The sequence below is a fragment of the Chenopodium quinoa genome, unplaced genomic scaffold, assembly GCF_001683475.1.
Source record: "Chenopodium quinoa cultivar QQ74 unplaced genomic scaffold, ASM168347v1, whole genome shotgun sequence".
Taxonomy (NCBI): domain Eukaryota; kingdom Viridiplantae; phylum Streptophyta; class Magnoliopsida; order Caryophyllales; family Amaranthaceae; genus Chenopodium; species Chenopodium quinoa.
The window spans coordinates 843606-869253 of NW_018742418.1; the positions used below are offsets into that span (position 1 = coordinate 843606).

At 35.1% G+C, this 25648-nt stretch overlaps 3 protein-coding genes and 1 pseudogene across 3 annotated transcripts; 1 reads left to right on the forward strand and 3 right to left on the reverse strand.

The window, feature by feature from the left end:
• Positions 1-2887: 2887 nt before the first annotated feature.
• On the reverse strand, positions 2888-4326 carry LOC110708282 (aspartic proteinase CDR1-like). The gene has a single exon (XM_021886375.1). The coding sequence runs from the start codon at positions 4257-4259 to the stop codon at positions 2991-2993; it is 1269 nt and encodes a 422-aa protein (XP_021742067.1). The 5' UTR covers positions 4260-4326; the 3' UTR covers positions 2888-2990.
• Positions 4327-5500: 1174 nt separating this feature from the next.
• LOC110708296 (probable aspartic protease At2g35615) lies at positions 5501-7107 on the reverse strand. Its single transcript, XM_021886397.1, has one exon. The coding sequence runs from the start codon at positions 7047-7049 to the stop codon at positions 5727-5729; it is 1323 nt and encodes a 440-aa protein (XP_021742089.1). The 5' UTR covers positions 7050-7107; the 3' UTR covers positions 5501-5726.
• Positions 7108-7657: 550 nt separating this feature from the next.
• Positions 7658-10395, reverse strand: LOC110708314 (aspartic proteinase CDR1-like). The gene has a single exon (XM_021886418.1). It carries the CDS (start codon positions 9339-9341, stop codon positions 8007-8009), a length of 1335 nt encoding a protein of 444 aa, XP_021742110.1. The 5' UTR covers positions 9342-10395; the 3' UTR covers positions 7658-8006.
• A 1750-nt stretch (positions 10396-12145) lies between these two features.
• On the forward strand, positions 12146-23915 carry LOC110708304 (annotated as a pseudogene).
• Positions 23916-25648: the final 1733 nt, after the last annotated feature.

The following is a 25648-nucleotide window of genomic DNA, read 5'->3' on the forward strand; positions in this document are numbered from 1 at the left end:
ACTTAATAAGGTTTATCGATTTACTTAGGCTGAAATATGTCAACTTAGGGACTTCTACATGCTTAAATCTTCGACATTTTCCCGTTGTTTTGATCTGAACTAGTTACCAAAGTCCAGATGAAAAGGGCCTGCTAGCAGAAACTGGAAACAGGTTATCCTCAACCAAAAGCAAATGTATGTCTATTTGGTGAATGAAACAAAAATGACTCCCTTCTATACAAGTTAGACTGAGTAGTGTGACAGTTGAAATGGGGTCTAGTGAGTTGTTCTTATGTAACCATTGATTCAGTTGACCTTTGTTTTGACTGTTTTCCATGATTTGCCTCTCCACACTTATTTGAGACATATCTTATCAGTTGGCCTGCCTATTATTTTTTTGTAATAATTTGATTTGGCTTTAGGATTTTCATGAACTGTTGAGTAATGACAAGTTTTTGTGTAATAATAAAGCTCATGTTATTGTTTTGGAGTGAATTCGATTAGATCTTATTTGGGTGATTGATACGATGTATTAGTTATGATGCTCAGACTCTCTTTCTCTACCTTAAGTCCTTAAGTACCTATGTCGGATTACCAAAACTCGATAAGGATATAGACACTTTGATACTTCACTTTGGGTTGAAATCGTAGAATATTTTCACGAAGTAGCTAAGCTAGAAATTTTGACATGTATCCCTGTCTAACATGAGTATCTAAGTCTTTCAATATGGATTCGGATAAGGTCATGTAGTTTCATATTAACTCTAAAACAATGTCTAATAATTTGAAGATGAGTTAGTTTTGTGCTTTTGTCAATTCTAATGTATACTCTCGAAGAAGGGGAAAAAAAAAGTCGTTGAGTCTTCTACATTGAATATGAGCACATCATGGAGCATTGGAGCCTAAATAGGAAAAGCAACAAAGATAGATATCCTAGAAAAATCCAATTTAAGCTACACTAGTTAGGTCCTTTTCAAGGTGGTATTAGGGAAAGGTAATTGACTTAATGACTAGTGTGCACATTGTGCTCTTTAATTTTTTATTTTTATTTTGTTAATAAATTGATTAATTAAAATGAATCTAATAATCCAAAACATAGTACGAAGTAAGAACTTATGAACATATTAACTCATTGAGTGAATCAAGGTTAATGGTTAAATTTCGTATTAAATAAAAAGATACACTTTAAAATTTCAAGGTTGTTGAATATTAATACAGGACCAATTGTCCACGCAACAAATTAATTCTAACTACAAACTGTGTTATTCAAGAAACAGGGGCCAGCTATTTAATTAGCTTAATTATCCGTGATTATTAAGTTACAGGTAACATGGATGGATGTCATTTGATTAGTAGTCAATTAGCTAGGAGTGGTTGGACTATATCATATTGACAAGATTTACGGTAATGTTATAAGATAGGGTTTTAAAGATAATACTCAGTACTCTTATTATATATGGTTGCAACGTTTTATTATCATGTTTGTCAATTCAATTCATACATCAAGACAAATAGTGAATGTAAGATATGAAGCATGTGATTAGTGCAATAATAGAAGTGTTGTAACTAAATAAATACAGTGTTGCCACTCACTTGGTAAGTACCTCAAAATCTCAGATCCTAGAGGTTTGGAGTATGAATCCTACCGAGTGAGACTAATTAGGGGTAATGATTCTCTTACCTTTTCTCTACTCCCAAATGTTTGGTCTGCAAATATTAGACCAATAAAACTGTGATGGTTGAGGTATGGTCAGCTCCTTTCCATTAAAAAAAAAAAAATTGTATAAGAATTACACAGTAAATTTTAAACTATTTAAAAATATTAAAATACATATTTTATCTAAACTTGTCAGTTGTATTCTTAAGTCATGCGCTAGTGCAGTTGCGCCTTCCCTGAGTTTAGCATCGTTGGCTTTTTATCTTGCTTCCAAATGGTTTTGTTTGAAAATTAAGAAAATTAAATATGAACAAGAAAAATAAAAGCTTCATTTTTAAAGAATAAGTTGCCTTTAACTTTTGTGTTCACACGTCATATATATATAAGTAAACATAAAAGTTATGTACAAATTTGTTTGAGTTTGGCCAAAGTAAATCTAATGAATTAATTATAGCACATATGCACTATTTTCATCATTTCATGTCACTAATTGTTTAAAGCTAAGTCACAAGCGAATACCAATTAGCTTAGCATGTTAAAATCTCGATGTGGTAAGGTGTGAGATTGAATTTTGTCTATATCATTGCTCTTGAGGTTTTTTTATGAAAAAAATTTAAAAAATCACGATAATTATAAAAAAAAAAAAAAATCACCATAATTATGGTGCCGAAGACTCTAATTTCACAAGTAAAAGGTTAATGATGAAAGTGTGATATAATTGCAACTTTACAAGCGCACAAATAACAATTGGTTGGTAGGACAAATATAACAAGGCAACAACTTTGATCATAATTATGTGTCCATTTTTTATGGAGGCAATCTTCTTATTAATTAATAAATACCCCTTTATTTCAAATTTACTCTCTCTCTTTTTTTTTTTTTTTTTTTCCCCAATTCACTTATTAGCAATTAATTCTTTGAAATGATGTACGGAGTAATTGTTAATCATAGTTATAGTAAAGTATATTGCCATCTAGTCTAGTTTAAAAGTCAAAGTCATTTTCATTACTAGACCTACATAATTTTGGGCCCAGTAGATTGGCAGGCCTGGGTGGACCAAAAATAGAGCAAGGTTGAAAATTTTGACCATAATGTTTATAATTTATGAACATATATAACTTAAAAATTTATGAACATATATAACTTAAAAATTTATGAACATTATCGTTAAATTCTTAATATTTGAACTATATCTTCACTCCAAATTATGATGTGCATCATAAAATTTTGTATTAATATGACAAAAATACATGCATAATACGAGGTATTTTAAATTTCGCAATCAAGTTTTATTTCAAATTGTGATGAAAACCACATTATTCTCTTTCACGTTACACATTCATGTAAGAGAAAACTAAGCTAAAATAGCCCCATGGTTTTGGCTACAAATGGTGGGAGTAAAGGAAACCGTCTTTCCTTTAAGATCAAACTCCACCTCAAAGTTAACCTGAGCTATATTCCCAAGAATCATAGGATCACCTTCTTCTTCTGAGGGCACAATTCCTAAGCAAACATATTTACTAAATTCTATCATAAAATTCGAGTCTACTAATATAACATCACCCCCATTAAGCTTAAAATCCATCTTAAATGAAATCTTAACCCCTTTCTTTTTCTCAAAGCAAATCTTGAATCCTAGAGGTGGATTGTCGATTGGCTCTTCTGGTATCGCGGCCATCACTAATGCCTCTAGGCGCGAGTAATCACTCTTGTCTAGATATGTTAGAGTTGAACCACTGTCTATGACTATGTCTTTGTTGATCTCGACTTCATCCTGTCCTATGCTTATGGCCTTGAGATTTATCGCGTAGTAAGTAGGATTGTCTTGGGTCACTAAAGGAGTCACAACAGAGCCGGTTTTAGCAGGGTTGTTGCCTAATCTTAGTGTGCTTGTGCTGTTTGAGGTGATCGGGGTTAGGCAGTATGAGAACTTATTTGCGATTGTTGGACCTAGTTGAGAGATCAACGAGAGAGGACCTCCACCAAGGCCTACTAACCCTCCTGCATTCCTGTCGAAACTACCATCCTGCACGATTCCACATCCGAACACACAATTGGTTTTACTCGTGTCTAAGGTGAGTAAGTCTGTCCCCATGATCCCCGCGCTCATGGTTGATCCACTCCCGTATGTATAGAAGTATTCGCATTCAGTGCCCGTGTCATCATCACATTGCATGTTGGGATCATTGTCACAAATCGTTGAGTTACAAGGGAGTGTCTTGTAGGAGCTAGATTTTTGAGGGTCAAACATTGCTGCATTTTGGAAGTAGCAAATGTCACAAGACTCGCATTGGACCCATATAAGGTCACTCCCGGTGTCTGCAATTGCATACATATCCACCGGTGGGCTACCTATCGCGATTTTTATGAGGTAGTCTCCGTCACCTGGGATTATGTTGGTATCAAGATAGTTAGCTACGAGGCTCTTTGTATGGCGGTGATACCTTGAAGCAGAGTGATGTACAAGCCTTTGGACGCGCTCTTCAGCAGTCATAGAAGAGTTGTAGAATGGAGAATTTGGAGAGTACCGATGTACGAGCTCGATAGTGTAGCCATCATTTTGGGTGTTACCTTGATATAGGAACAATAGTGCTAAGAAGATATAGAATAGTAGGGTATGCATGTTGAAAAATGGTAGTGTACAATAAAGGCAGTGTGTTTTACTTAATCTGGCATTTAGATTGCATTATTTATAGAAGCTAAAAAATACTGAATTTATTTAATCTTGTTTGTTAAAAAATTATTTTTAAGGTTGGTGCAACTAATAATCATGTAAATTCAAAAATAGCATAGATTTAGCTAGTAACTAGGAAATTCTTTTGACGTTCCCTAATAGCTGCCTTTCCAAAGCACACACTCTTCCTGTGGAAAATAAAACAAGTTCAATTTTGGTCCATTTTTGGGGCATCATCCTTTTGCCTTTCTAGTTTCTATAGCTGCCTTTCCAAAGCACACACTCTGTCTGGAAATAGTTTGTTTTATATGTCAATGGCCAAACAACCTCATCATAGACTATATATGTCTTGAGCTCAATTCCATGTTTGTGTTTTCATTCAATTTGATCAAATATTGATTTCACAACTTTTATGCTTGATCCTTTACTATATATGTCTGAATTATAAATACTGTATATGTTCATGCCTGAGCTTTGTTGGTTATAACTTATAAGTCTAGGTGACTCTCAACTAATATATTCTTCCTATTTGTATAAACATTTTAGTTAGAGTTCTGTTTGACCTTTCACAATGCAAGACAAACTTTGATCAAAATTTCATTACAAACTGCCTGGTGTTTAAGTTTTCCCTGTATGTGGCAATGATAAATATACTTAGGATAAAGTGGTATTGATTCGTAATTTTGTGAGTTTATCTCATATCAGTATGATGATGCATCCATGGTTATGGAACCCTATCCAATCTCTAAGAAGTTTTTTTCTTCGTAAATTTTCATTACCATACATTACCATTAAAATTACATTTCCGTGAGATATTTGTAATTACATACGGAGTATAATATACACATCTCTGTTATTGTGATTTATTACATCTACCAAACTGGTATAACTAAGATTAGTTGTCCCATATATAAGAGCGGTCACAAATAGAAAAGTGACTATTTTAATAGATGTAGTACGTTACTGAGGATGGTTCCTTAATTGAATTTATATGTAATTGGTCTCTTATACTATGAACTCTACATGTAATGAAACTGAGAGTACAATTTTAACTTGGCATAGAATACAACTTTATTGCATGATACAGTATATTACTCAAGTTAAAGATGGAACGCACACCAACTTCAGTGTCTTTTATGGACACTAACTAACTAGGAACTAGTATGCAACTAAGAAATTTTGATACATAATATAGCAGAAATGATTGTATTATTAACCATAACTCAGCTTACAGGCAGAGGTCGAACACAGCAAAATATTACAATGGATGGTTTTCAACTTTTCATCTAAGCTTAAGATAAAGAAGATAACTTCATAAACTCTCATCTAATTGTATTAGAATAAATTCTTCGCGAAAAGCTATATAGATATGTGGTTTCATCTTTTAAAAACTCCTGATAGGACTTGTGCTTCGCGCTAGCTGCTCTCTTGAGAACAATATTTAGGAGTAAACCTAACTGTCTTGCTTAGCAGATTGAACTCGATCTCAAGGTTGGTCTGAGCCATGTTCCCTAGCACCATAGGATCCCCATCTTTTGGTGACTTAGCAATGGACAAGCAAAGGTAATGGTCAAGTACAAAGAAGATATTGTTTGCCTTTAGTACTAAGTCACCCCCGCTAAGTTGAAAGACTATGTCAGGGGGATTTAAAGCCGATTCATCTGGATCATAGCACAAAACAGGCTCCACCAAAGGATTGTTAGAAACCGGGGATGCCCCTATGGCATCGTTCACCATAGCTTCGAGCTTATAGAAGATGCTCGGATCTATGTAAGTAAGTGTGGTTCCGGTGTCTATGATGATCTCCCTGTTCATGTTCAAGTTCAATTGGCCTACGCTAATTCCATTTAACTCGAGGCTATAAGAGGATGAAGGATCATTGGTAACAAAAGGAGTTGTCAAACCTCCAATTTCTGATGTATCTTCAAGCATACCTCCAAATCTCAACTTACTTGCTCTATGTGAGGAAGGATAAGTTAAGCAGTAGGAGAACTTGTAAGAAATCGAGGGTCCTAGTTGTGAAACAAGCGAAACAGGTCCATTTCCGAGTCCTACAACACCTGCAGAGTTAGAATCGAAAAACCCTGCTTGCTGATACCCACATCCAAATGTTATGGAGGGGAAGGCAGCCTGTTCTTCATCCCCATCGAAAGAACTAAAGGAAAACGTGTCCGTTCCCATGACTCCTCCAGTAATAGTTGTTGCATTGCCATAAGTATACCAATACCTACACAAATTTTCATTTTGGTCACAGTTTATGTGTCCTGTATTAAGGTTAGAGCAATGTTCTGCATCACAAGGAAGGTTCTTGTAGGTTTTAGAAGCTTGAGGATCGAAATTGGTGGTGTTGTGTGGGTAGCAAAGGACACAAGGTCTGCACTGAAACCATGTAAGGTCACTTCCTGTCACTGCAGCCGCGACTAGCTGTACTGGTGGAGTACCAACAGAGATTTGCATGAGGTAGTCTCCCACATTAGGAATTAAATTAGTACTAACTTCTATGTTACTCTGCTGCCATATGATTTGTTGGTGCCTTGAGTTCGAGGAAAGGACTAATCGTTGGAGGAGTTCTTTAGGAGACATGGAGGAGTTGTAGAATGGAGATATTGGAGAGTAGTAACGGTGGAATAAATCAATGGAAAAGCCGTTATTTGTTCGAGTACTAGCTTCAATGAGCCATGGGTGTAGTGTGTTTGTGTAGGACAGTATTGTAAGGAAGTAAATCAGTAAGATAGACATTTTGAAAAGATTAATTCCCAAGGAATGAATATGAAGGATAGGCAACACATGAATTAGGATCTTTTATACGGCTATGATTTTAATCTTATTTCTTAAATTCGGCTACAAACTTGGAAAACTCAGATCCCATTCCTCCAAAGATGGCCATTCTAGAATGCATGCACTTAACATGAATGAGGATGACTACCAATGTTCCGAATTATTCGAGCTACAATTTTATCACATACACTAACTGCTCGATTTTAGAGAGAAATATTTATTAAAAGGAACATTCTCTTTTAATTTACTTCGGATTTATTTGGTTGCAAAGTATGTGAATGTCACATGGTAATGTATTACAGGTTTAAATTAAAGTTTTCTAGAACTCAAGCTTAAGTGCTAAACATATTGTGAGACGATTTTGCATTCGTGTTCTCTAAATTTTAATCTTACCTTATCTTAGGAATTCTTATTCTTATACCCACAAATTAGAACTCATGCTATAGCACAATGATGAGGTCGTCAGGTCAGTGAGCACGAGGCTCAAACCAGGCAATACTGGTCCCATTGGGCCACCTAGTGGATGGGTCAACTGGACCGATATTGGCCCAGCCTGCGCGTTTGTATAGTTTTTTTTTTTTTTTTTTTTAAGTGTTGCCCTCGTATGTAGAATTGTATGCTTGACCGATGGTACAATTTAATACTCTTTCTATTTCATACTTCAGTATTAATTGTAATGTCGGGGTGCAATATAAACTTAGAGAAAATCAAATAATCAATTACCAAATAAAGTATTGACGCAAATAATATGAAACTTACTCAAAAGATAACACATTACAATTATTACGAAGAAGCATGTTATAAATTAAATGTTTTCCGGTTCAATTGAAAATTGATTCAAATATGATCAAGTGTAGCATACATCAAGTAGGTGAACAAAACAAATAAAACTATGTGCTATACATGAAATTAAGAAATCTAGTGCTTGGTACAATCAGTTGGAGCAAAGGAAACCTTTTTAGAATGTAAATCAAAACCAACCTCAAAGTTAACTTGCGCAATATTCCCTAATATAGGGGTACCTTCTGTAGTAGACATCGCTAAACAAATCAAACCTTGATCTTCTAGTGTCCTAAAAGTGTTAATTCCCTTTAACACAACATCAGCCCCTTTGAAATGGAACACCACATCAGGAGTATTAAGGCCTCCACTCGATCCTAATCGCCGTGCATCATAGCAAAGGTCGTAGAATTGTAGTGGATCAGGCACAGGAGTAAGCTTGATCGCGGTGCTCAAAGCAGTCTTGACGTTGTCATAGATGGTTTGTGGCAAGTACGTTAGAGTGGTACCAGAGTCGATGATTATGTCTTGGTTCACAGGGACCGAGGCATTATTACCAATGCTAATGTCATAGAGTGTAAGATAGTAAAATGTTGATTGGAGTCCGGTTACTAAGGGTGTTGTTACGACTTTGGGGCTCGTTACATGAGCCGCCCCAAAGGTTAGTTTGCTTGGCACCCCAGAAGAAAGGGGTGCCAAGCAGTAGGAGAATTTGTAGTTTATGTATGGACCTAGTTGTGAGACTAGGGATAATGAGCCAGTCCCTAGTCCGACGATCCCTTCTCCTTGGATCCCAACTTGGCCTCGCTGATCAAACCCACAACCAAACTTTATGGACGGGTGGCTTGGTGAGGTAGTGTTGTTAGACGAGGGTAAGCTAATGGTTTCGGTGGCTAGGATTCCGACACTTTGTGTGCCATCTCCATATAGTGCCTCATAGTAACACGGCGCTGATGATGATGAGCTCTTGTTGGTGTAATTTGGAAGGCAACCTTGAATAATATGTGGATATTTGCAAGATGGAGACGTACAAGGGATGGGATGATACGTCGAAGATTTCTTAGGTATGAAGGGTGGAGATTTTGAAGGGAGGCATTCGTCACATGGTGAACATTGGACCCATATAAGGTCACTACCAGTGTCTGCCACGGCTGTAAGTTCGACTTTTGGTGTGCCAAGAGCGATTTTTATGAGGTAATCTCCACCATTAGGGATCAAATATGAGGATGGGTACCGGTGAATGTTGTGACCGTGTGAGATTGAGCCTAAAGGCGCTCTTTTTAAGCGTTCTAGGGGTGTAATGGATGAGTTGTAGTAAGGAGAGAGTGGCGAATCACGATGGATGAGATGTAATGTGAATGTGCCATTAGAAGATTGTTGATGTCTAGCTTCAACCAACAGTGAGCTAGGTACTTTTGAGGATGAAGATAATGCTAGTAGAAGTATGAAAATATTGACCAACAAATAATGCATATTGGCTAATGCGAAAGATAGTTTTGACTTTTGAGTTTGAGGTGATGAGTGGATAAGTAATGCCCTTAAGGAAAGGTAGTTTAGTGAGTTGTGACATGTGTGGTGCAAGTGTGCAACCAAGCTTAATGGATTTATGTATTGGCCTATATAAATTACAGGATAGAATAAAGCAAACAAATTTTTTAATGTAATAATATCAACCGATACTATACATTCATCAGAATAATCATAGAAATAGAAGTATTTATAAACCCACACTTTAGTGTAAAGATTATAAAGGGCAAAAAAATATGATAAAAGACTATTAATACTCTTTAGGTCATTAGGTGAACATGACTATGTATAACAACAAATCTTAAACTTATCAAACTATCAATCTCATTTTTAAAAACTATAAAAATCTGGTCTTAATATTTTTTTAAAATCACGAACCGTAAATAATGTAGATGAGATATTATTGAGTTAAAAACGATCACTCTCTAATACGAAATTTAATACGTAGTATATTTCATCGTATGGTCCACTATAAATAGCCACGTGAAATCTCAAAAGCCGGCACTTTATGTACAGCCACCTCGTGTCCCATTATATATCACGGACAAAATTGCAAACCGCAGAAACCACCGCACAAGCAATAACCCCAAGACAGCACTCACTTCCACCAAGCATGTACCACCGCCGCATCAACATTATCTTAATAAAGTTAGTACGTAAATTCCAAGCCCAATTTAAGCCTTGCATAAATAACATTGGAAGTTAATTGGGCTGGCCCAAACGAACAAACCATTTGGGCACCCAAATAAATGCTAAGGATAATATTTTTTTTTTTTTTTTTTTTGACAAATGGATAATAATTTTGAATGGATTTCTGATTATTAAGATCCACTCAATTTAAATTGTATTTAATTAAGGAAAGTGTAAGATAATTTAGATGAAAGGTGAGTGATGGTTGAATTTAGGTGATGTTCCTTTCATCCCAATTTATTTAGGGCCTATTCTATTTACTCTATTTTTACTTATTTCAGGTCTAATAAGTTCAGATAAGTTTAGTTAAGTTCAGATAAGTTCAAATAAGTTTAGATGAGGAAAATTAAATTTTTATAAGAGTTACGCAATTTCAAATTACAACTAAAATAAGCTTTAATAAGGTCTAGTAAGTTTAGATAAATTCAAAAAAAGTTAGATAAAAAAAATTCAGGTGAATAGAACATATTGATATATTGTTGAGTTCAAAATACATGTTTGCCCGATCCACCAAATCAAATGTAGATTATAAAGCGGGTAATGATGGATCAAGTACGTGGAGTGGATGATAATTTTTAAAATAGTTTTTCCATAATAGTTGGTTTATGTATATCATAAATGAACATGTTTTAAAGTATTTTTTAAAACGAATTTTATGATGCAAAAATTACAACTTTATAAGATATGTGTTTAAAATTATAAATTTGAAAATTTTATAAATTTTACGATCTTATAAATTTTATAAATTTACAATTTTACAATTTTATAATTTTTTTTAGTATGGAAAAGATTTAAAATTTATCAAAAAAAAAAACTACATATATTCTTAAAATATTTATTCGATATCTTTTACATGACATCTAACCTGTCAAGTTTATGCACAATTATTGCTTATGTGGCGTGATACTTGGTGAGAAGTTGGAAAGCCTTTACCACTGACTCGTGACCTGATTGCGGGACTTGGCTTTATTAGCTAGATAATACCCGAGCCATGCTCGGTTTTGATGATGGTAATTGAAATTAAATATAGAAGTGTCATAAAAAATGTGATAAAAAAGTCCATCATAATAATAAATAATTACAATAAAAAGTTTCTAGACACATTAATAATTTTGCAAAAATCTAAACGAAAGAATTAGAGTTTAGGAGGGAAAATTCCCTCAAAGAAAAAAACTCTAATATAATTTAGGTATATAAATAAGGATGTTGCTAACGAACGGCCCCAGGGCGTTAGTTAAGCATTTAAAATATTTCTTAAAGTAGTTTTAAATTTAGGAAAACATGTCAAAATCATGCGTCGATCGGTGTAATTATTGTTCATTTTAATTCAATATTTCTTCTTTTAGTTATCTTATCCAACGCCCCCGGGGCGCTCGTTAGCTTTTTCCTATAGGTAAATGGGCTTAACATTTGAGCGAGAAATTTTTTGATGAGGTAGCGTACGTGTATTACTTTGGGAAAAGATAACATCAGTGGTTGTTACTTTAATGTTAGTTATAGATTATAGATGATTAGTGATATGATATATCTGGATTTAATTTTTTTAATCAAGTCTGCTATAAGCATTAATTGATTTACAAGTTTAAAGAAAGTTCAAAAACTAAGCAAAAAACCAAATTAAAAAGTTTATCAAAATCACGATTTCTATCATAAAAAACAAACAACAATTACTGCAACTCTCCAATCTCTATAGCAAATTGCTTAAAGCCGCCTTTGTCTACATTGATGTATCGACTTAACATCTAATGCAACTTATACTAATCTATTGCCGCAAGATACGATCTCATGGGCTCAATAAAATATATAGTGTACGCTGGCTAATCAAAGCCCATACAATTGCATTAATAGACCAATAAAGGGAATAATCCTTCCATCTTGTCAAAAATAGTCCTACGGATTAATGGATTATAATACTTATTTTTTTCGGTTGCTATTAATAAATTTATTTTTCACGTTTGTTAATCAATAATTTTTATATCTTTATCTATATATTTGTAAAATTTATAAATATTTGATTTTAATAAAATAGATATTGAAATTACTTTAACAATATCCTATATGACTGTATATGATTTTCTTTAAATGAAAATCAAGAAACATAATTGAAGTTGATCACTTGAATATTAATCATGAAAAAGTGTTGCATACTTACATGGAAATAATCAAATAAACAAACTAATATACATGGGGTAGGTGGGTGGTAATGGATGTATTATTAATTGTTTGTGGGAGTTAGAACCAATTAAGAATTAGTACATGTGGGATTAGTGAAACATTAAAATAATAGTGGTCTACTAGTCCCAAGCTAGAGTAGGAAGTGTTGTACTCCATAATTAATAAGGGATGAAAGAGGCAAGTGTTGTAAGTATCTTGAAGTAACATGAAATATCTTGAACCAATTTAATGTAGAGTGATAATTTTAATTACTTATTAGGGATTTAGACGCACACGATGTGGTTAGTTGTTTGGAAAGAGGTTTTATAATTGTCCCTAATATCCTATGCCTATTTGCATGGTGATATATTATAATTATTTGCTTATAGACGATAAATGTGTTTTTTTTATTATGTAATTGTGCAGTTTTCAAAACTTTTATAGAGTTAATTTGCATTTATTGAGGAAGCGACAATTTATAAAAATCAAGTTCTAGTAGAAATATAATTATTTTCTATACTTAAAGAAGCTATTAAGAAGAATCAGCTAAACAAGGCATCACACATAAATGGAGAGAGTAAAAATATATGGAATAGCTTTGAATATAATTGAAATGAACACAAATTTTAATTTAAGAATAATCACTCGAATAAGCCTTAATTGAGATTTCAATTTTTTTTTTTTTTTTTTTTTTTTTTTTTTGTATTTTTATTTTGACGTAATAGGAAAATGTAAAAGAGCTTCTCAAGCTTTTAAATGAGGGAAAATATTTAAACAAATATTTTTAAGGATATAGCCATATAGGTGTCTGCACGCTACTTATAAGAACTCACTCGATTTTTTTTTATTTAAAAAACTCACACTTTTAAATTAGGGCAAATATGTAAACAAATATTTGTTAGCGAATACATATTTACACACTATACTTAAAAGGTCTCTCAAACATTTTAAAAGGTAGAGATATATATTATTCTTAAATAAAGAGAATCATATGACTAAACCCTCAAATTTTTTTAATCCAAAACCTATAATTATAATTAAGAGAATTTGATCATGTGACCTTAAATAGACGAGGAGAGTATCCAACCGACAACATTAAGAATCTTTTGACATCGGATACAAACCAATTAACCATGAAGAGCTTGATTGGCAAGTTGCCTTGAGGCCTCATTAACTAAAATTAGTATTTGGTCTTCTCTATTCTTTTTAATTAACAATTTTGTCCCTGCCCTAATCTTCCTATATATATAGGCTTTTGTTACAGTTTAAGTTATAAGCAAAAATTAAAAGATAGTCTCATTATCTCATAGTCTTGTAAGAGAGAAAAATATGGCGTCTACTCCCGGCATCTTTTCTCACTGGCCATGGGAACTTCTTGGTAACTTCAAGGTATTCAACCTCTCTTATGTCTTTGTCATTTGCTATTTATTTGTTTCTCTAACTGTTTTTACAATTACATAATGTATATGTATATTATATATTAAAAGGCGTTTCGAATCAAGTTCACATGCCACGTGACACTCTCCCGACTTTGTTTGTTGGCTATTATTTCATGTCATTACACATTTAAAAATTTAGAAACATGATTTGCACAAGATTTGAACTCTTGATCACAAGGTTAACTAATAGGAATTTAATCATTGAACCATGTTTTAATATGGGTCTTTAATAACAAAAAAATTTATTATATGACATCATATATAATATACAAAAAATCAATAAAAGTAGGATTGAATCATGCATGCATGATGGGCGTTAGAATGGTCGCACATTCCACACTCATTCAAACACATTTATAGGCAAACATCTCACAAACCAAGCACAATAATAAGAGTTTGGTCCACAGGGAACGTGATATAATCGCTAAAGATCTTAATATGCAAGCTAGTTCGAAGACTTATGTTGATTGGGGGTTTGTCAAGTAGACAAACAAACTATTGTTCGAAATCAAATGATTAAAAGCACTAGGGAATGGGATCGACTCAACCATGACAATTAAGCATATTGGGAGTAAAAGAGACAAAAGATAGGAAGGACTATATGTAAGACCAACCTCATGCAATTAGGAAAACAACTCACTCTCCTAAACTTAGATCCCTCATTAGTTTAGCAATAGGAGATACATAATCAAATTGCAATAAGTAATGACATACTTAATCTACATTTCCATGTCAAACTAAGCATAACATGCCATCAAGCTCCAAATTCAAGGGTAGCTAATCCTATCATGAAGACTAACAAACAATCTCATACAATCAATTTAATCACAAATCAAACATAAATACTTCACGAAAGACAAGAGGTTTGAAAGTTTGAGGAGAAAGAGATGTTGAACGTGAAAGCCAAGAAGAATAGGAAAGAGAGAAGGAGGTGTAATTCACGAAATTACGAAAATGCCATTACAATGTTTTTTTTGGATGGTTAGATTTAATTTGATCAATGGTCTAGATTTGTTCTCATATAAATTAGAGTTCTCACATAAGAGATGTGTTATCACATGATCCTATATATATATATTTGTAAAATAGACCTAATTTCAAGTATTTTTTTTTTCAAGACCCACCTAAATTGGCCAATTGGGAATGTGGTTGTTGACCTACTATTCTGACATTGAACTGCCACAACCTTCCTAACCACCCTCCTAACTTAAAGCCACCCCTCATCACTAGGCGAAAAATACAAATGGGCACCGGTTCAAAACCCCCATTTCGCACCGATTTTGAACCGGTCCTTATTTGAGGGATTCCAAAAACCAAAAGATTTTGCACCGGTTCTTACTGTGAACCAGTGCGAAAAATGGCCCAAAAAAATTAAAAAAAAACTTTAAGCACCGGTCCTTACTGTGAACCAGTGCGAAAAGTGGCCTAAAAAATTAAAAAAAAACTTTTAGCACCGGTTCTGCTTGGTTCTGATTGGCGATGATATTTTGTTAGAGGAGTAAGCTTGGCATGATCAGGCCAGAAAGACTCTTTAATCAATAAAAGATTACCTGCAAGAGGGAAAATAATCCAAAGAGGCAAGTATAGGCAATATGACAACCCCTGGACTGCAGATAACCAATAGGCAACAGGTATGACTACCACTAAACAGTAGATGCATAGGGGATTAGGACCAAATATCTGTCCAACAGATTTATTAAACTCAACACCTTAAAATTTAAATGGACACGAACCAAAGGTAGGAGTTCTAGAAATTAATACAGACCATTGAATAAATTTGACTTACTCATGTCCATAACAAATTCACACCATCACAGTACAATCAGCAAACCAAGAATTGAAAAAATGTGAGGCTGCTGTACTATGTCACCCATAATCCACCTAGAGATGCCTGGACCAAATTCTACAACTTAAAGTTCTACTCCATAAATACCAATTAGGATGCAAATACAAAAATAATAGTTGCACTTAGATAATTTGCAAAAAGCAAAACTTCTCAAATAAGTTGGTAATAGGGACACAACCATACAGATTTTTAGATGTAAATTCCAATGAGGATGTTAATAACATAAATATATTTGTTAAAAGTCAAGAGTCACCATTTTTAACTAATGAGAAACTGAGAATGAAGGGAAGAAAATTTCTGGTACCTGGATATTACAAAAATGCAAACCAGCTATAATTAGAGGTAAGATAGGCCCAAAAGGACCATTTGGTGCTTCAGTCAAATTCTGAAACCATAAGATTCCTTCCTGCGGAAAATTAAAATTTAATCTTATTGAGTAGCAAGTTAAAAAAGAAGAATATCCAATTACAACTTATAGGATAAATACTAAACGTCAACTGGTATAAGAACAAAAAGAAGCTTGACAGAGTGGAACTAGCTATACAGGACTTACACTTTGAGCTATATGCCACCATTACATTTACAAATTACTACCACATCTCCCCTCAAGCATGGGAATGATATGCATAACGACAAGCTAATACTACCAGTACAGAAGGCACTTTTTTCAAGTCTATATTCAATAAGACACCAAGCTAATACTACTTCATTAACAGAGGAATCATATGCAAAAGGACAACTCCAACAAAGCATCAAGCAATCTTAATAATAAAATGGGCTAAGCAATTTATGGTTACTAAATGAACTGGGCAAGAAAGAGGACTGTAGAGTATAGGTGAGTGTATAAAAGCAATAATCAACCAAGTGAATGCAAGAAATAAACAAGCAAGATTCATACTCTCGCACAAGTAAAGAACACCAAGAAAAACCCAAAAACAAGCAAGACAATAAAGAAACAAATTTTGGAGAAAGGCATAGAGGAAGAGATAGAAAGTAGCAATATTCAAAGAAACGATACTCTTTACAATAATATAATGTATAATAGATTCAGTGCAAATTGTTTGGACAAAAAATACCTTAGCTGCTCCGGTGTTGCTGGGAATGATGTTGAAGGAAGCAGCCCTTCCACCTCTCCAGTCCTCGGCTGATGGACTGTCAATGGTCTTTTGGGTGGCTGAACACAAAATACAAAAATGATACATCAATTAGGTTAAGAAAAAATATGCAATCACTTGTAAGCACTTGTAGTTTAAAAAACTAGAATAAGAAAAAATAGGAAATCACTTGTAAGCAGCAGAAATTAACAACAGTTTGATTCACAATGATTCAAAGTAGTTTAAAAAACTAGAGTAATAAAAATGAAAGTATGAATCAATGAAGCATTTTTGTAAAAAAGAAATAACCAACAGACTTTTTATTATCACACTTTATTGATTGCTATCTTAGGAAAACTACACAAATGTAAAAGGCATACATTAAAATTAATGACAAAATATAATAGCCTAAGGTGACATTATAGGATTACAAAAGAATCAAAACACCCTATCGACTACAAAACACAGGAAAAAGGAATTTGGATCATAGAAAAAAAAAACATCTTCCAAGTACCAATACAACAAATCGACAAGCAAAATTTCATAATTACAACCATTTTTGACTGGTTCACAAATAACAACTTACAACAGGGCCACATTCCATTAATTTTTAATACAACAATTGCAATATTACAAGGACGACTAAGCAAATCAGCAAGTATCAGGAAGAACGCAGCAAGTTTCACACAAAAATCAGTTAAGCATACACTTCATTTCGATAAATATAGAAGATGAAAGTTGAAAATGTATTGGCAAGGTGAAACAAATTATGATCGACCCCAATGTCCTCCTACCCCAAAATCGCACATGAAAAACCTCCAAGTCCTAGTCCACCACCCAGTCTGCGAGGTCACCAGCTAGAAACAGTTCAAACATATGCACAGGTATAAAGCTGCCCACTTCAAACATATTTACATAGAGCAACCCGTCTAAGTGTAGAGTGCGTGCATTGAACTGGCATGTCCCATAAACTATCAAATTTTCAGTCATGCATAGTACCTGATCTAGTGTGTTTCGCAGCTTACCTTCCAATTCTTCAATAATTTTTCCTCATTGCCTGCCTGCACACTGCTCCCCTCCTCGCCTGCCCCCTTACTTGCACACTGCCCCCTCCCCTTGTGGCAGACTTGCCCTCTCCCTGCCTACACACCTTTCCCCTGCTTGCACACTTAACTCATCCCCAAACTAAATAGCAGCACAAACAGATTCTACACAAAAATATAATCAAAGTAATCACTTTTTACAAAAATCGAATTAAGGTACCATACAAAATTATTAAAATTAAACAACACGAATCTGGAAATGAGCTACCATACGATGTTGAAGCAGAAAAATCGCAAAAATAAAATCCAGACACCACAGCTCAGAATCAATTTCCACAACATTAACACTCTTTTTAAATATGCATGCATTATCATAAAATGATTCAAAAACATCAAAATCGCATAATTAATTTCATCGGATCATCCAAACCAGCAACAATTTCACAGAAAATTAACACAAAAATCCTTTAACCTAAGAAAATACAAAATTGACACAAAAATTCTAAAAAAGCAAAATAAAATTCACAGAAAAATCAAAAGAATCACCAAAAAAAATTAAAAATAATTACCTGACCTTTAACCTTGAGATTGATATGAGTAGCTCGATCAGGAGCAGGCTTCTTATCTTCATTAAAAGCGTTGTTACCTCCATTGTTGTTGGTATCAGTTTCTCCGGCCATCTTCAACAAATTTCGAACAATGTTACATCAATTAAACCCAAAATTTCAAAGCATTTAACATGAATAATTGGACCAAAAGACCAAAATATAACACAAAGCTAAAGAACCCAGAAACCATAACCCCGAATTTCTGATTTTTGGTTCGAAATTGATTCGAATTTGTTGTTGTTGAAGACGCATGCACATCGAATTGATTCAAAATAGACGAACCCAGAAACCCTAACCTCCAATGTTGTAGAAAAAGAGAAGGAGAAGGAGATGGAAAGAGAGAAGAAAGGAAAGGGAAAGTGGCGGTTATGGAGAAGGAGATCGAAGGAGAGAGAAGGAGTTTGAGGAAAGTGCTGAGAGAAAGCTCAGAAGCCCCTTCAATGGAGAAATTCGAGTACGCTTCAATGGAGGAGAGAGAGGCAGATGATAGAGGAGGATTGATCGAGGAATGAAAGAGAAAGAAAGAGTATATCCGGGTTTTTTATTTTTTTTTATTTTTTTTACAATAGATTTTGCACCGGTTCGAGCGGAACTGGTGCAATTAACTCATTTTTCGCACCGATTTGGTTAGAACGGTGGGAAACTCTTCCCCTCAATCCCGCCTTTTTTTTTCGCACTAGTTTTTAAAAACCGGTGCGCATTCTGCGATGCCTATTTCATTTTTTCTACTAGTGCATCAACCAACCACCACATTCCACGCCCTCCCCCCTAAACATCCTGCCACTTCTTTCCTCACCCTTGTCGCCCTTTCCTTTCCTCCAAACCACAAAAAAACCCTAGAAAACCTCCCCCTTTTCCCCTGAACTTTAAAATTGAACCCCCACCTACCCTTGAAATCCTCAACATCCCATACTCCACCCCCAAAACCCCTCCACTGCCCTTTCCCCGACCTATCCCCCCTCAAAGAGCTAGGAGAAATAGAAGGAAGATTGTTTCGAGGCGTGAGAAGGGTGGTTTTTGAGTGGTTATGGTGGGTTTTAGGCCGGTTAGGGGTAGTTTTGGGTTAAGTGAGTGATTTTTAGGTGGTTATGGTGGGTTTTTGGGCTGGTGATGGGTTGTTTCCGGATAAGGGTGACTCTTGACAATTTTAATTTTTTTAGAATGAGATGTGTTTTAGCAAAAAAAAAAGAAAAGAAAATACTTCATCTGTTTTTCTTTTATTACACCATAAGAACTTTTACACTATTCACTTAATTTTCTTTGACCATCTTTTGTGATTTATCCGTTAGGAAAAACATAGTCATAACCTCTTTATCATAACCTCAAATATCGATTTATTATAATTTTTACAAAAGTATAATTAAAGATATTAATATTCAAAATAATGCATTGGCAAGCGTGAAATTACTCATGGTGCAATAAAAAAAGAACGGAAGAAGTATAAGGTTGTTTATGACAAAAAAAAACAAAAAAAAAAAACGTGTTTTAAAAGGTGCTAACAAGTTTTCCTAATGAAAAAGATAGAATGAAAAATAATATGGTATTTTGTTTGGAATTAGTTTTTGGTGGGAAATAACTGCACCGAGAATAGAAATATGTTATAATTGATGGTGTCTGTTTTAATACGAAGTATCATATATAGAGATATGATGCCTTCTCCATGTATAGCAGAAAAAGGGCGTATGAGAAATTTAATGGAAATATGAATTTAAGTTATGTACTGTGCTAATATTATTTCATGTATACGGAATATTAATTATTGTAAAGTAACCTCTACTGATGACTTACTAGTTGATTTTATTGTACGGGTTGCAGTATGTTTTAGTGGTACCAGGGATAATTCACAGCATGTACTTGTACTTAGTGAGATCAGAGGAGAGAAAATCATTTAACCTCTTTGTGTTCTTTAATATGCTATGGAGGATGCTTCACCAGCAGCTATGGATAAGTCTCTCTCGATATCGAACAGCAAAAGGCAAGAACCTTATTGTCGATAGGAGTATCGACTTCGAGCAAGTTGATAGGGAAAGCAAATGGTAACGTTCTTTTTTTAATTCTCAACTAGATTTAATTTAATTTGAAGTTTTTTTTTTTTTTTTTGAAGAAATTTAATTCGAAGTTTGTTTTACCTTGGCAATAGTATCAAGGTTGTTGGTTGCTCCGTGTTCTAGGTGGAATCATAGAATTATTAGAAGGGTTATCTTGAATCTCGAATCGCTTCGATGCTCAAGTTCTTCCTAAAGAAACGTACGTACTAGAACAATGGGAAGAGGGTAAATATTATCAAATAGTACCCGATAGAGAAAACTATATGAACAGAGTCAACAGACATAATTAACGTATAGTCGCAACTTTAAGGGTAATTTCCTAAGGCGATCTTGCCAAAACATTTTTCCAATATAGAAATTAACCATAAATGGCTATCAAAATTTTTTAAAATAACTCCAACTATCACACTCCCTCGATGGTACAAGGGACGGTTACATGTTTATAAAGTTTAGGATTTTTTTGTGAAAAACTATCTTATATACATCAAAATTTGTGAAAACTAATAGTGTGTTTGGATAGATGATTGAGAAGGAAAAGAAGGGGAAGGAGGAGAAGGGGTGGGAGGGAAAAATGATGAGTTTTCCTTCCAAATCTCTCCATTGTTGAAGAGATCAATTTTTTTACAATTTAATCCCTCCATTTCTCTCTCCTCCAATTCCCTCCCTCCCTCATTTGTTATCCAAATGAAAGATTATCTACCCCTCCAATTCCCTTCCTTTTCCTCCATTTCCTTCATCCAAACAAAGTGTAAATGTTGTAAGTTGCTACTATGTGCTTCATTTAACAATAGAAGAGCATTTAGGTTATAAGGGGGCTATGAAGAAATTGGGTGGGAAAAGGAGAAAGAATGATTAAAAATGGGTCATTAAACGTCCCTTATTCAATGCAATCCGGCAAATAATACATACTTCTTACAACATTAAGTATTTTATAAGGTAGTTTAATTTCTTAAAACATCTAGTGTTTATAAGGTAATTTCTTACAATATATTTTTTAAAATTATTTAATCAGGGATGACCAGATTCTGCTTAATGGGATCATATTCTATATTGCATATTGGGGGCTAGAGGCTGTACAGAACATGCCTTTATGGAGAATGGATGGTCTTCTTCAGGTTTTCATACTTCACATTGGTCCTATTGAGTTCCTCTACTATTGGTTACATCGTGCTCTACACCATCACTTCCTTTACTCTCGCTACCACTCTCATCACCATTCTTCAATTGTGTCTCAACCCCATACTGGTAAGTCGTCACATAATCATTGTCAATGGAAATTGTAACGATCAAACATCTTGTAACATGTATTAATCAAAATAACGTTATTACATAGTCACAAAAGTTGATAACGGACACATGATATATATAGTGTAGATCTATATACGTATTTCTTAAAATTGTTGTAATCAGTTGGAAATAGGTGGAGTAATCAACTAGACCTTATCGACCACCATCTTATTTAATGTGGGACAATAATATTTGTGGTTGCAGCTGTGATTCATCCATTTGCTGAACTCATAGCATATTATGCTATCCTTATATCACCATTGGTGGTAACCACATTTGCGAACTATCTCTATAGCTACCGTGGCTTTGTATATCACTTACATCGACTTGATGAACAGCATGGGTCATTGCAACTTTGAAGTCATTCCGAAATGGGTGTTTGATATGATTCCTCCACTCAAATATCTCATGTACAATACATTTCTCTATTTCAAAATGAACAAAAGTAACAAGGCTCTATTTTGTTCGACTTATTTCAAATAAAATAAATGCAAATTAAATAAGTTCAGACAAATCAGTCGAATAGAACAAATCCTAGGTAGCACTGCATATTGCATATTATCCTAGAGTAAAAGCAAGTTATATGCATAATTCTTACTTTTAGTATTGTTGTTATGTTTTGATGCAATGCTTACTGTTTTTGTGCTTTGACAGGTATCACTCTTTGCATCACACTCGTTTCAGGACAAATTATTCTCTTTTCATGCCATTTTATGATTATATCTATGGAACGATGGATGAATTTAACAGATATAGTTTATGAAACTTCTCTAAAGAAGCTAGAAGATGTTCCGGATGTGGCTCACCTTACACATCTGACTACCCTGCAGTCTGTCTATCATCTCCGGCTTGGGTTTGCTTCCCTTGCCTCAAAGCCCTTGAACTCCAAATGGTACATGTGGCTAATTTGGCCTCTCACATGTTTGACCGCGGTCATAACTTGGGCATATGGTAGGACATTTATCGTCGAAAGAAACACATTCAAGAAGCTTAAAGCACAGTTATGGGTTGTACCACGCTTTAAGAATGAAGTAACTTTAATTTCACAAAGACATATTACATTTCTATATGATCGAGTATGACATAAAAATGGAACTTACATATTTTTTGCAAACTTTGGTGTAGTATCTCTTACTAACGAAGCGAGAGGCTATAAACAAGTCGATTGAAGAAGCCATACTAGAGGCAGAGGAGAAAGGAATTAAAGTAGTGAGCTTAGGACTTTTAAATCAGGCAAGTTATGATTCTTCTCTTATGTTACGTTAAACCAATGAAAATATAGCTTACTTTATCTTCTTATCACATAACTACTTTCCAGGGGGAATATTGCAATAAAAACGGAGAAATTTTCTTGGAAAGACACCCTAATTTCAAAGTGAAAGTGGTAGATGGTAGTAGCTTAGCAGTCGCGGTAGTGCTCAATAGCATTCCAGTGGGAACTTCCCAGGTTATGTTTAGGGGTAGGCTCTCTAAGGTTACTTATTCAATTGTTTTGGCGCTATGTCACAAGGGCATCCAGGTAGTAAATTTGTGCCATTTATGGCCATGTAGTATTGTGGTAAAACTCCAATAATATCCACATTGATGTGATGAATTTCAGTAAATATATACAAGTACGTGAAATTAACCTATGCTTTTATATCTTATTTAGGTTACTACCATAAGAAAAGTTGAATATGAGAAGCTTAAAAAGCCTTTGACAACAGAAGATGGCTCCAATCTTGTTTTTATAACAAATGGTTTTAATCAAAAGGTATGCTTTTGCTCTTTAATTTAAATTATCTAAGTATTAAAATCAGCTACATACGAACCAATAAATATATGAAATGTACGGTACAGTGGCTATAAATTCTTGTAACCATTGTACGTAAAATTATTGTATTCTAGTAGTCTCGAAGATGATATTTTTTCCTTTTGATGCAGGTATGGTTAGTCGGAGATGATTTTACTAAAGACGAGCAGTCTATGGCATCGAAGGGAACTATATTTGTTTTTTTCTCTCAGTTCCCTCCCAAGAAAATAAAGAGATGACTGCTTCTATCACAACACACCATCATTGGTGGCTCCTAAATCTTTTGGAAACTTGCATTCTTGTGAGGTTTGTTCGTTGTTTTCCCACGCACTTCTTGAATACATTATTTAGTCATCCTAATCGAGTATTATTTTCTCAAACGAAGCTCTTAATTGCTTGTTTTCGGCTGTATGTGTACATAAGCAGAACTGGTTGCCAAGAAGGGTGATCAGTGCTTGGCGTGTGGCGGGAATCGTACATGCTTTAGAAGGATGGAATGTGAATGAATGTGGTGATGAGCTTTTTGTTGTGCGACAGCGGAAGCAAAGGTCGAAAACAAACAAGAAAACAATAAAGAAATTCAATGCAAACAATAAGAACAACACCAAGAATTTACGTGGTTCACTATCGATGTGATAGCTACGTCCACGGGCACCGAGATCGAATGATTTCACTATAAACTGCAAAGATTACAAAGATGATTCTTGTATTTCTCAAGAACGGCTCTCACTCTGTCTCTCTTCACCCTAATACTGATATTAGGGAGGTTTTATATTAATCCCTAATTAAAAGATACTTGGGCAAAAAGATAATAAAATAAGATAACCTAAAACCGCAAAATCCGCGTTCCGTATTTTTCCTTCTCCGCCCGGTCAGACCGGGCAAGGTCTGCCCGATCGGGCGCGAGAAGAAGACTCCATACGAATGCTTCAACGTATCCAACCCCCACCGCCCGGTCAGACCGGGCAAGGTCTGCCCGATCGGGCGAAGGCTCGCCCGGTCGGGCGAAGGCTCGCCCGGTCGGGCGCGAGAGCAGCTTCTTCAACGAATTTGCCAGGCACCTCTTCTTCTTCCGCCCGGTCAGACCGGGCAATGTCCGCCCGATCGGGCGGACAAAGCTACGAAGTACGAGTCACCTAATATACTTATCAACAATCTCCACCTTGACGAGAACTCGTAGTCAGCAAACGACCCCATCAAGACATAGTGAAAAAACATCTCAAGCCAAACCCGATGCAGGACTCATGCATAAGCCATACATCCCGATAAGTCTTCAACCAAGACCCATCACATACTCGTCTCCAAGTATAACAACTCATAATGCTCCACCTGCATCACAAGCCCCGGGCAAGCTCCACCTTAATGCCAACACACCTACACCAGGAGCTCCCCAACTTCGCCCCTCAGGGCCTACTACATCACGTAGTAATCAATATTTAGCAAGTCTAAGCAATGTTTAAACTTGCTAAACGGAACAGGCTTAGTGAAGAAATCAGCCGGGTTGTCAGCAGTCCCAATCTTCTTCACCTTAATCCTCTTGTCAGTACGTAAGAAATGATACCTGACATCAATGTGCTTCGTCCGATCATGGTGTACTTGATCTTTAGCTAAGCAAATCGCACTTAGACTATCACAATACACTGTAGCAAAATCCTGTGCAATACCCAGTTCACCTACTAGGCCTTTGAGCCGAATAGACTCCTTAGCTGCAGAAGTTAGAGCCATATACTCAGCTTCAGTAGTTGACAACGTAACTGATGACTGCAATGTAGACTTCCAACTAACCACAGAACCACCCAAAGTGAACACATAACCAGTCACAGACCTCCTGGTATCCACATCAGCTGCATAATCAGAATCACTGTACCCAGTGACCAAGCATTCCTTACCATTCCCGTACACAAGACCAATATCAGCTGTCCCTCTCAGGTAGCGAAAAATCCTTTTCACCCCTTGCCAGTGTTCCCTCCCAGGTCGAGCCATAAACCTGCTTACAACACTAACAGCATGCGCAATATCCGGCCTAGTACAGACCATAGCATACATCAAACAACCAACCGCGTTTGCATATGGAACTCTAGACATATAAGACAACTCCTCCTCTGATTGAGGTGACATAGACAAAGACAACTTACAACTAACAGTAGTTGGCGTACTTATAGGCTTCGATTTTTCCATCCCAAAACGAGACAAAATCTTTTCAATGTAGCTTTTCTGAGTCAAGAAAAGCTTACCTCTAGCCCGATCCCTGT

What these genes read in the sequence shown, in the direction of transcription:
- LOC110708282 (XM_021886375.1), bottom strand. Translation starts at nt 4,259, where the DNA reads ATGCATACCCTACTATTCTATATCTTCTTAGCACTATTGTTCCTATAT.
- LOC110708296 (XM_021886397.1), bottom strand. Translation starts at nt 7,049, where the DNA reads ATGTCTATCTTACTGATTTACTTCCTTACAATACTGTCCTACACAAAC.
- LOC110708314 (XM_021886418.1), bottom strand. Translation starts at nt 9,341, where the DNA reads ATGCATTATTTGTTGGTCAATATTTTCATACTTCTACTAGCATTATCT.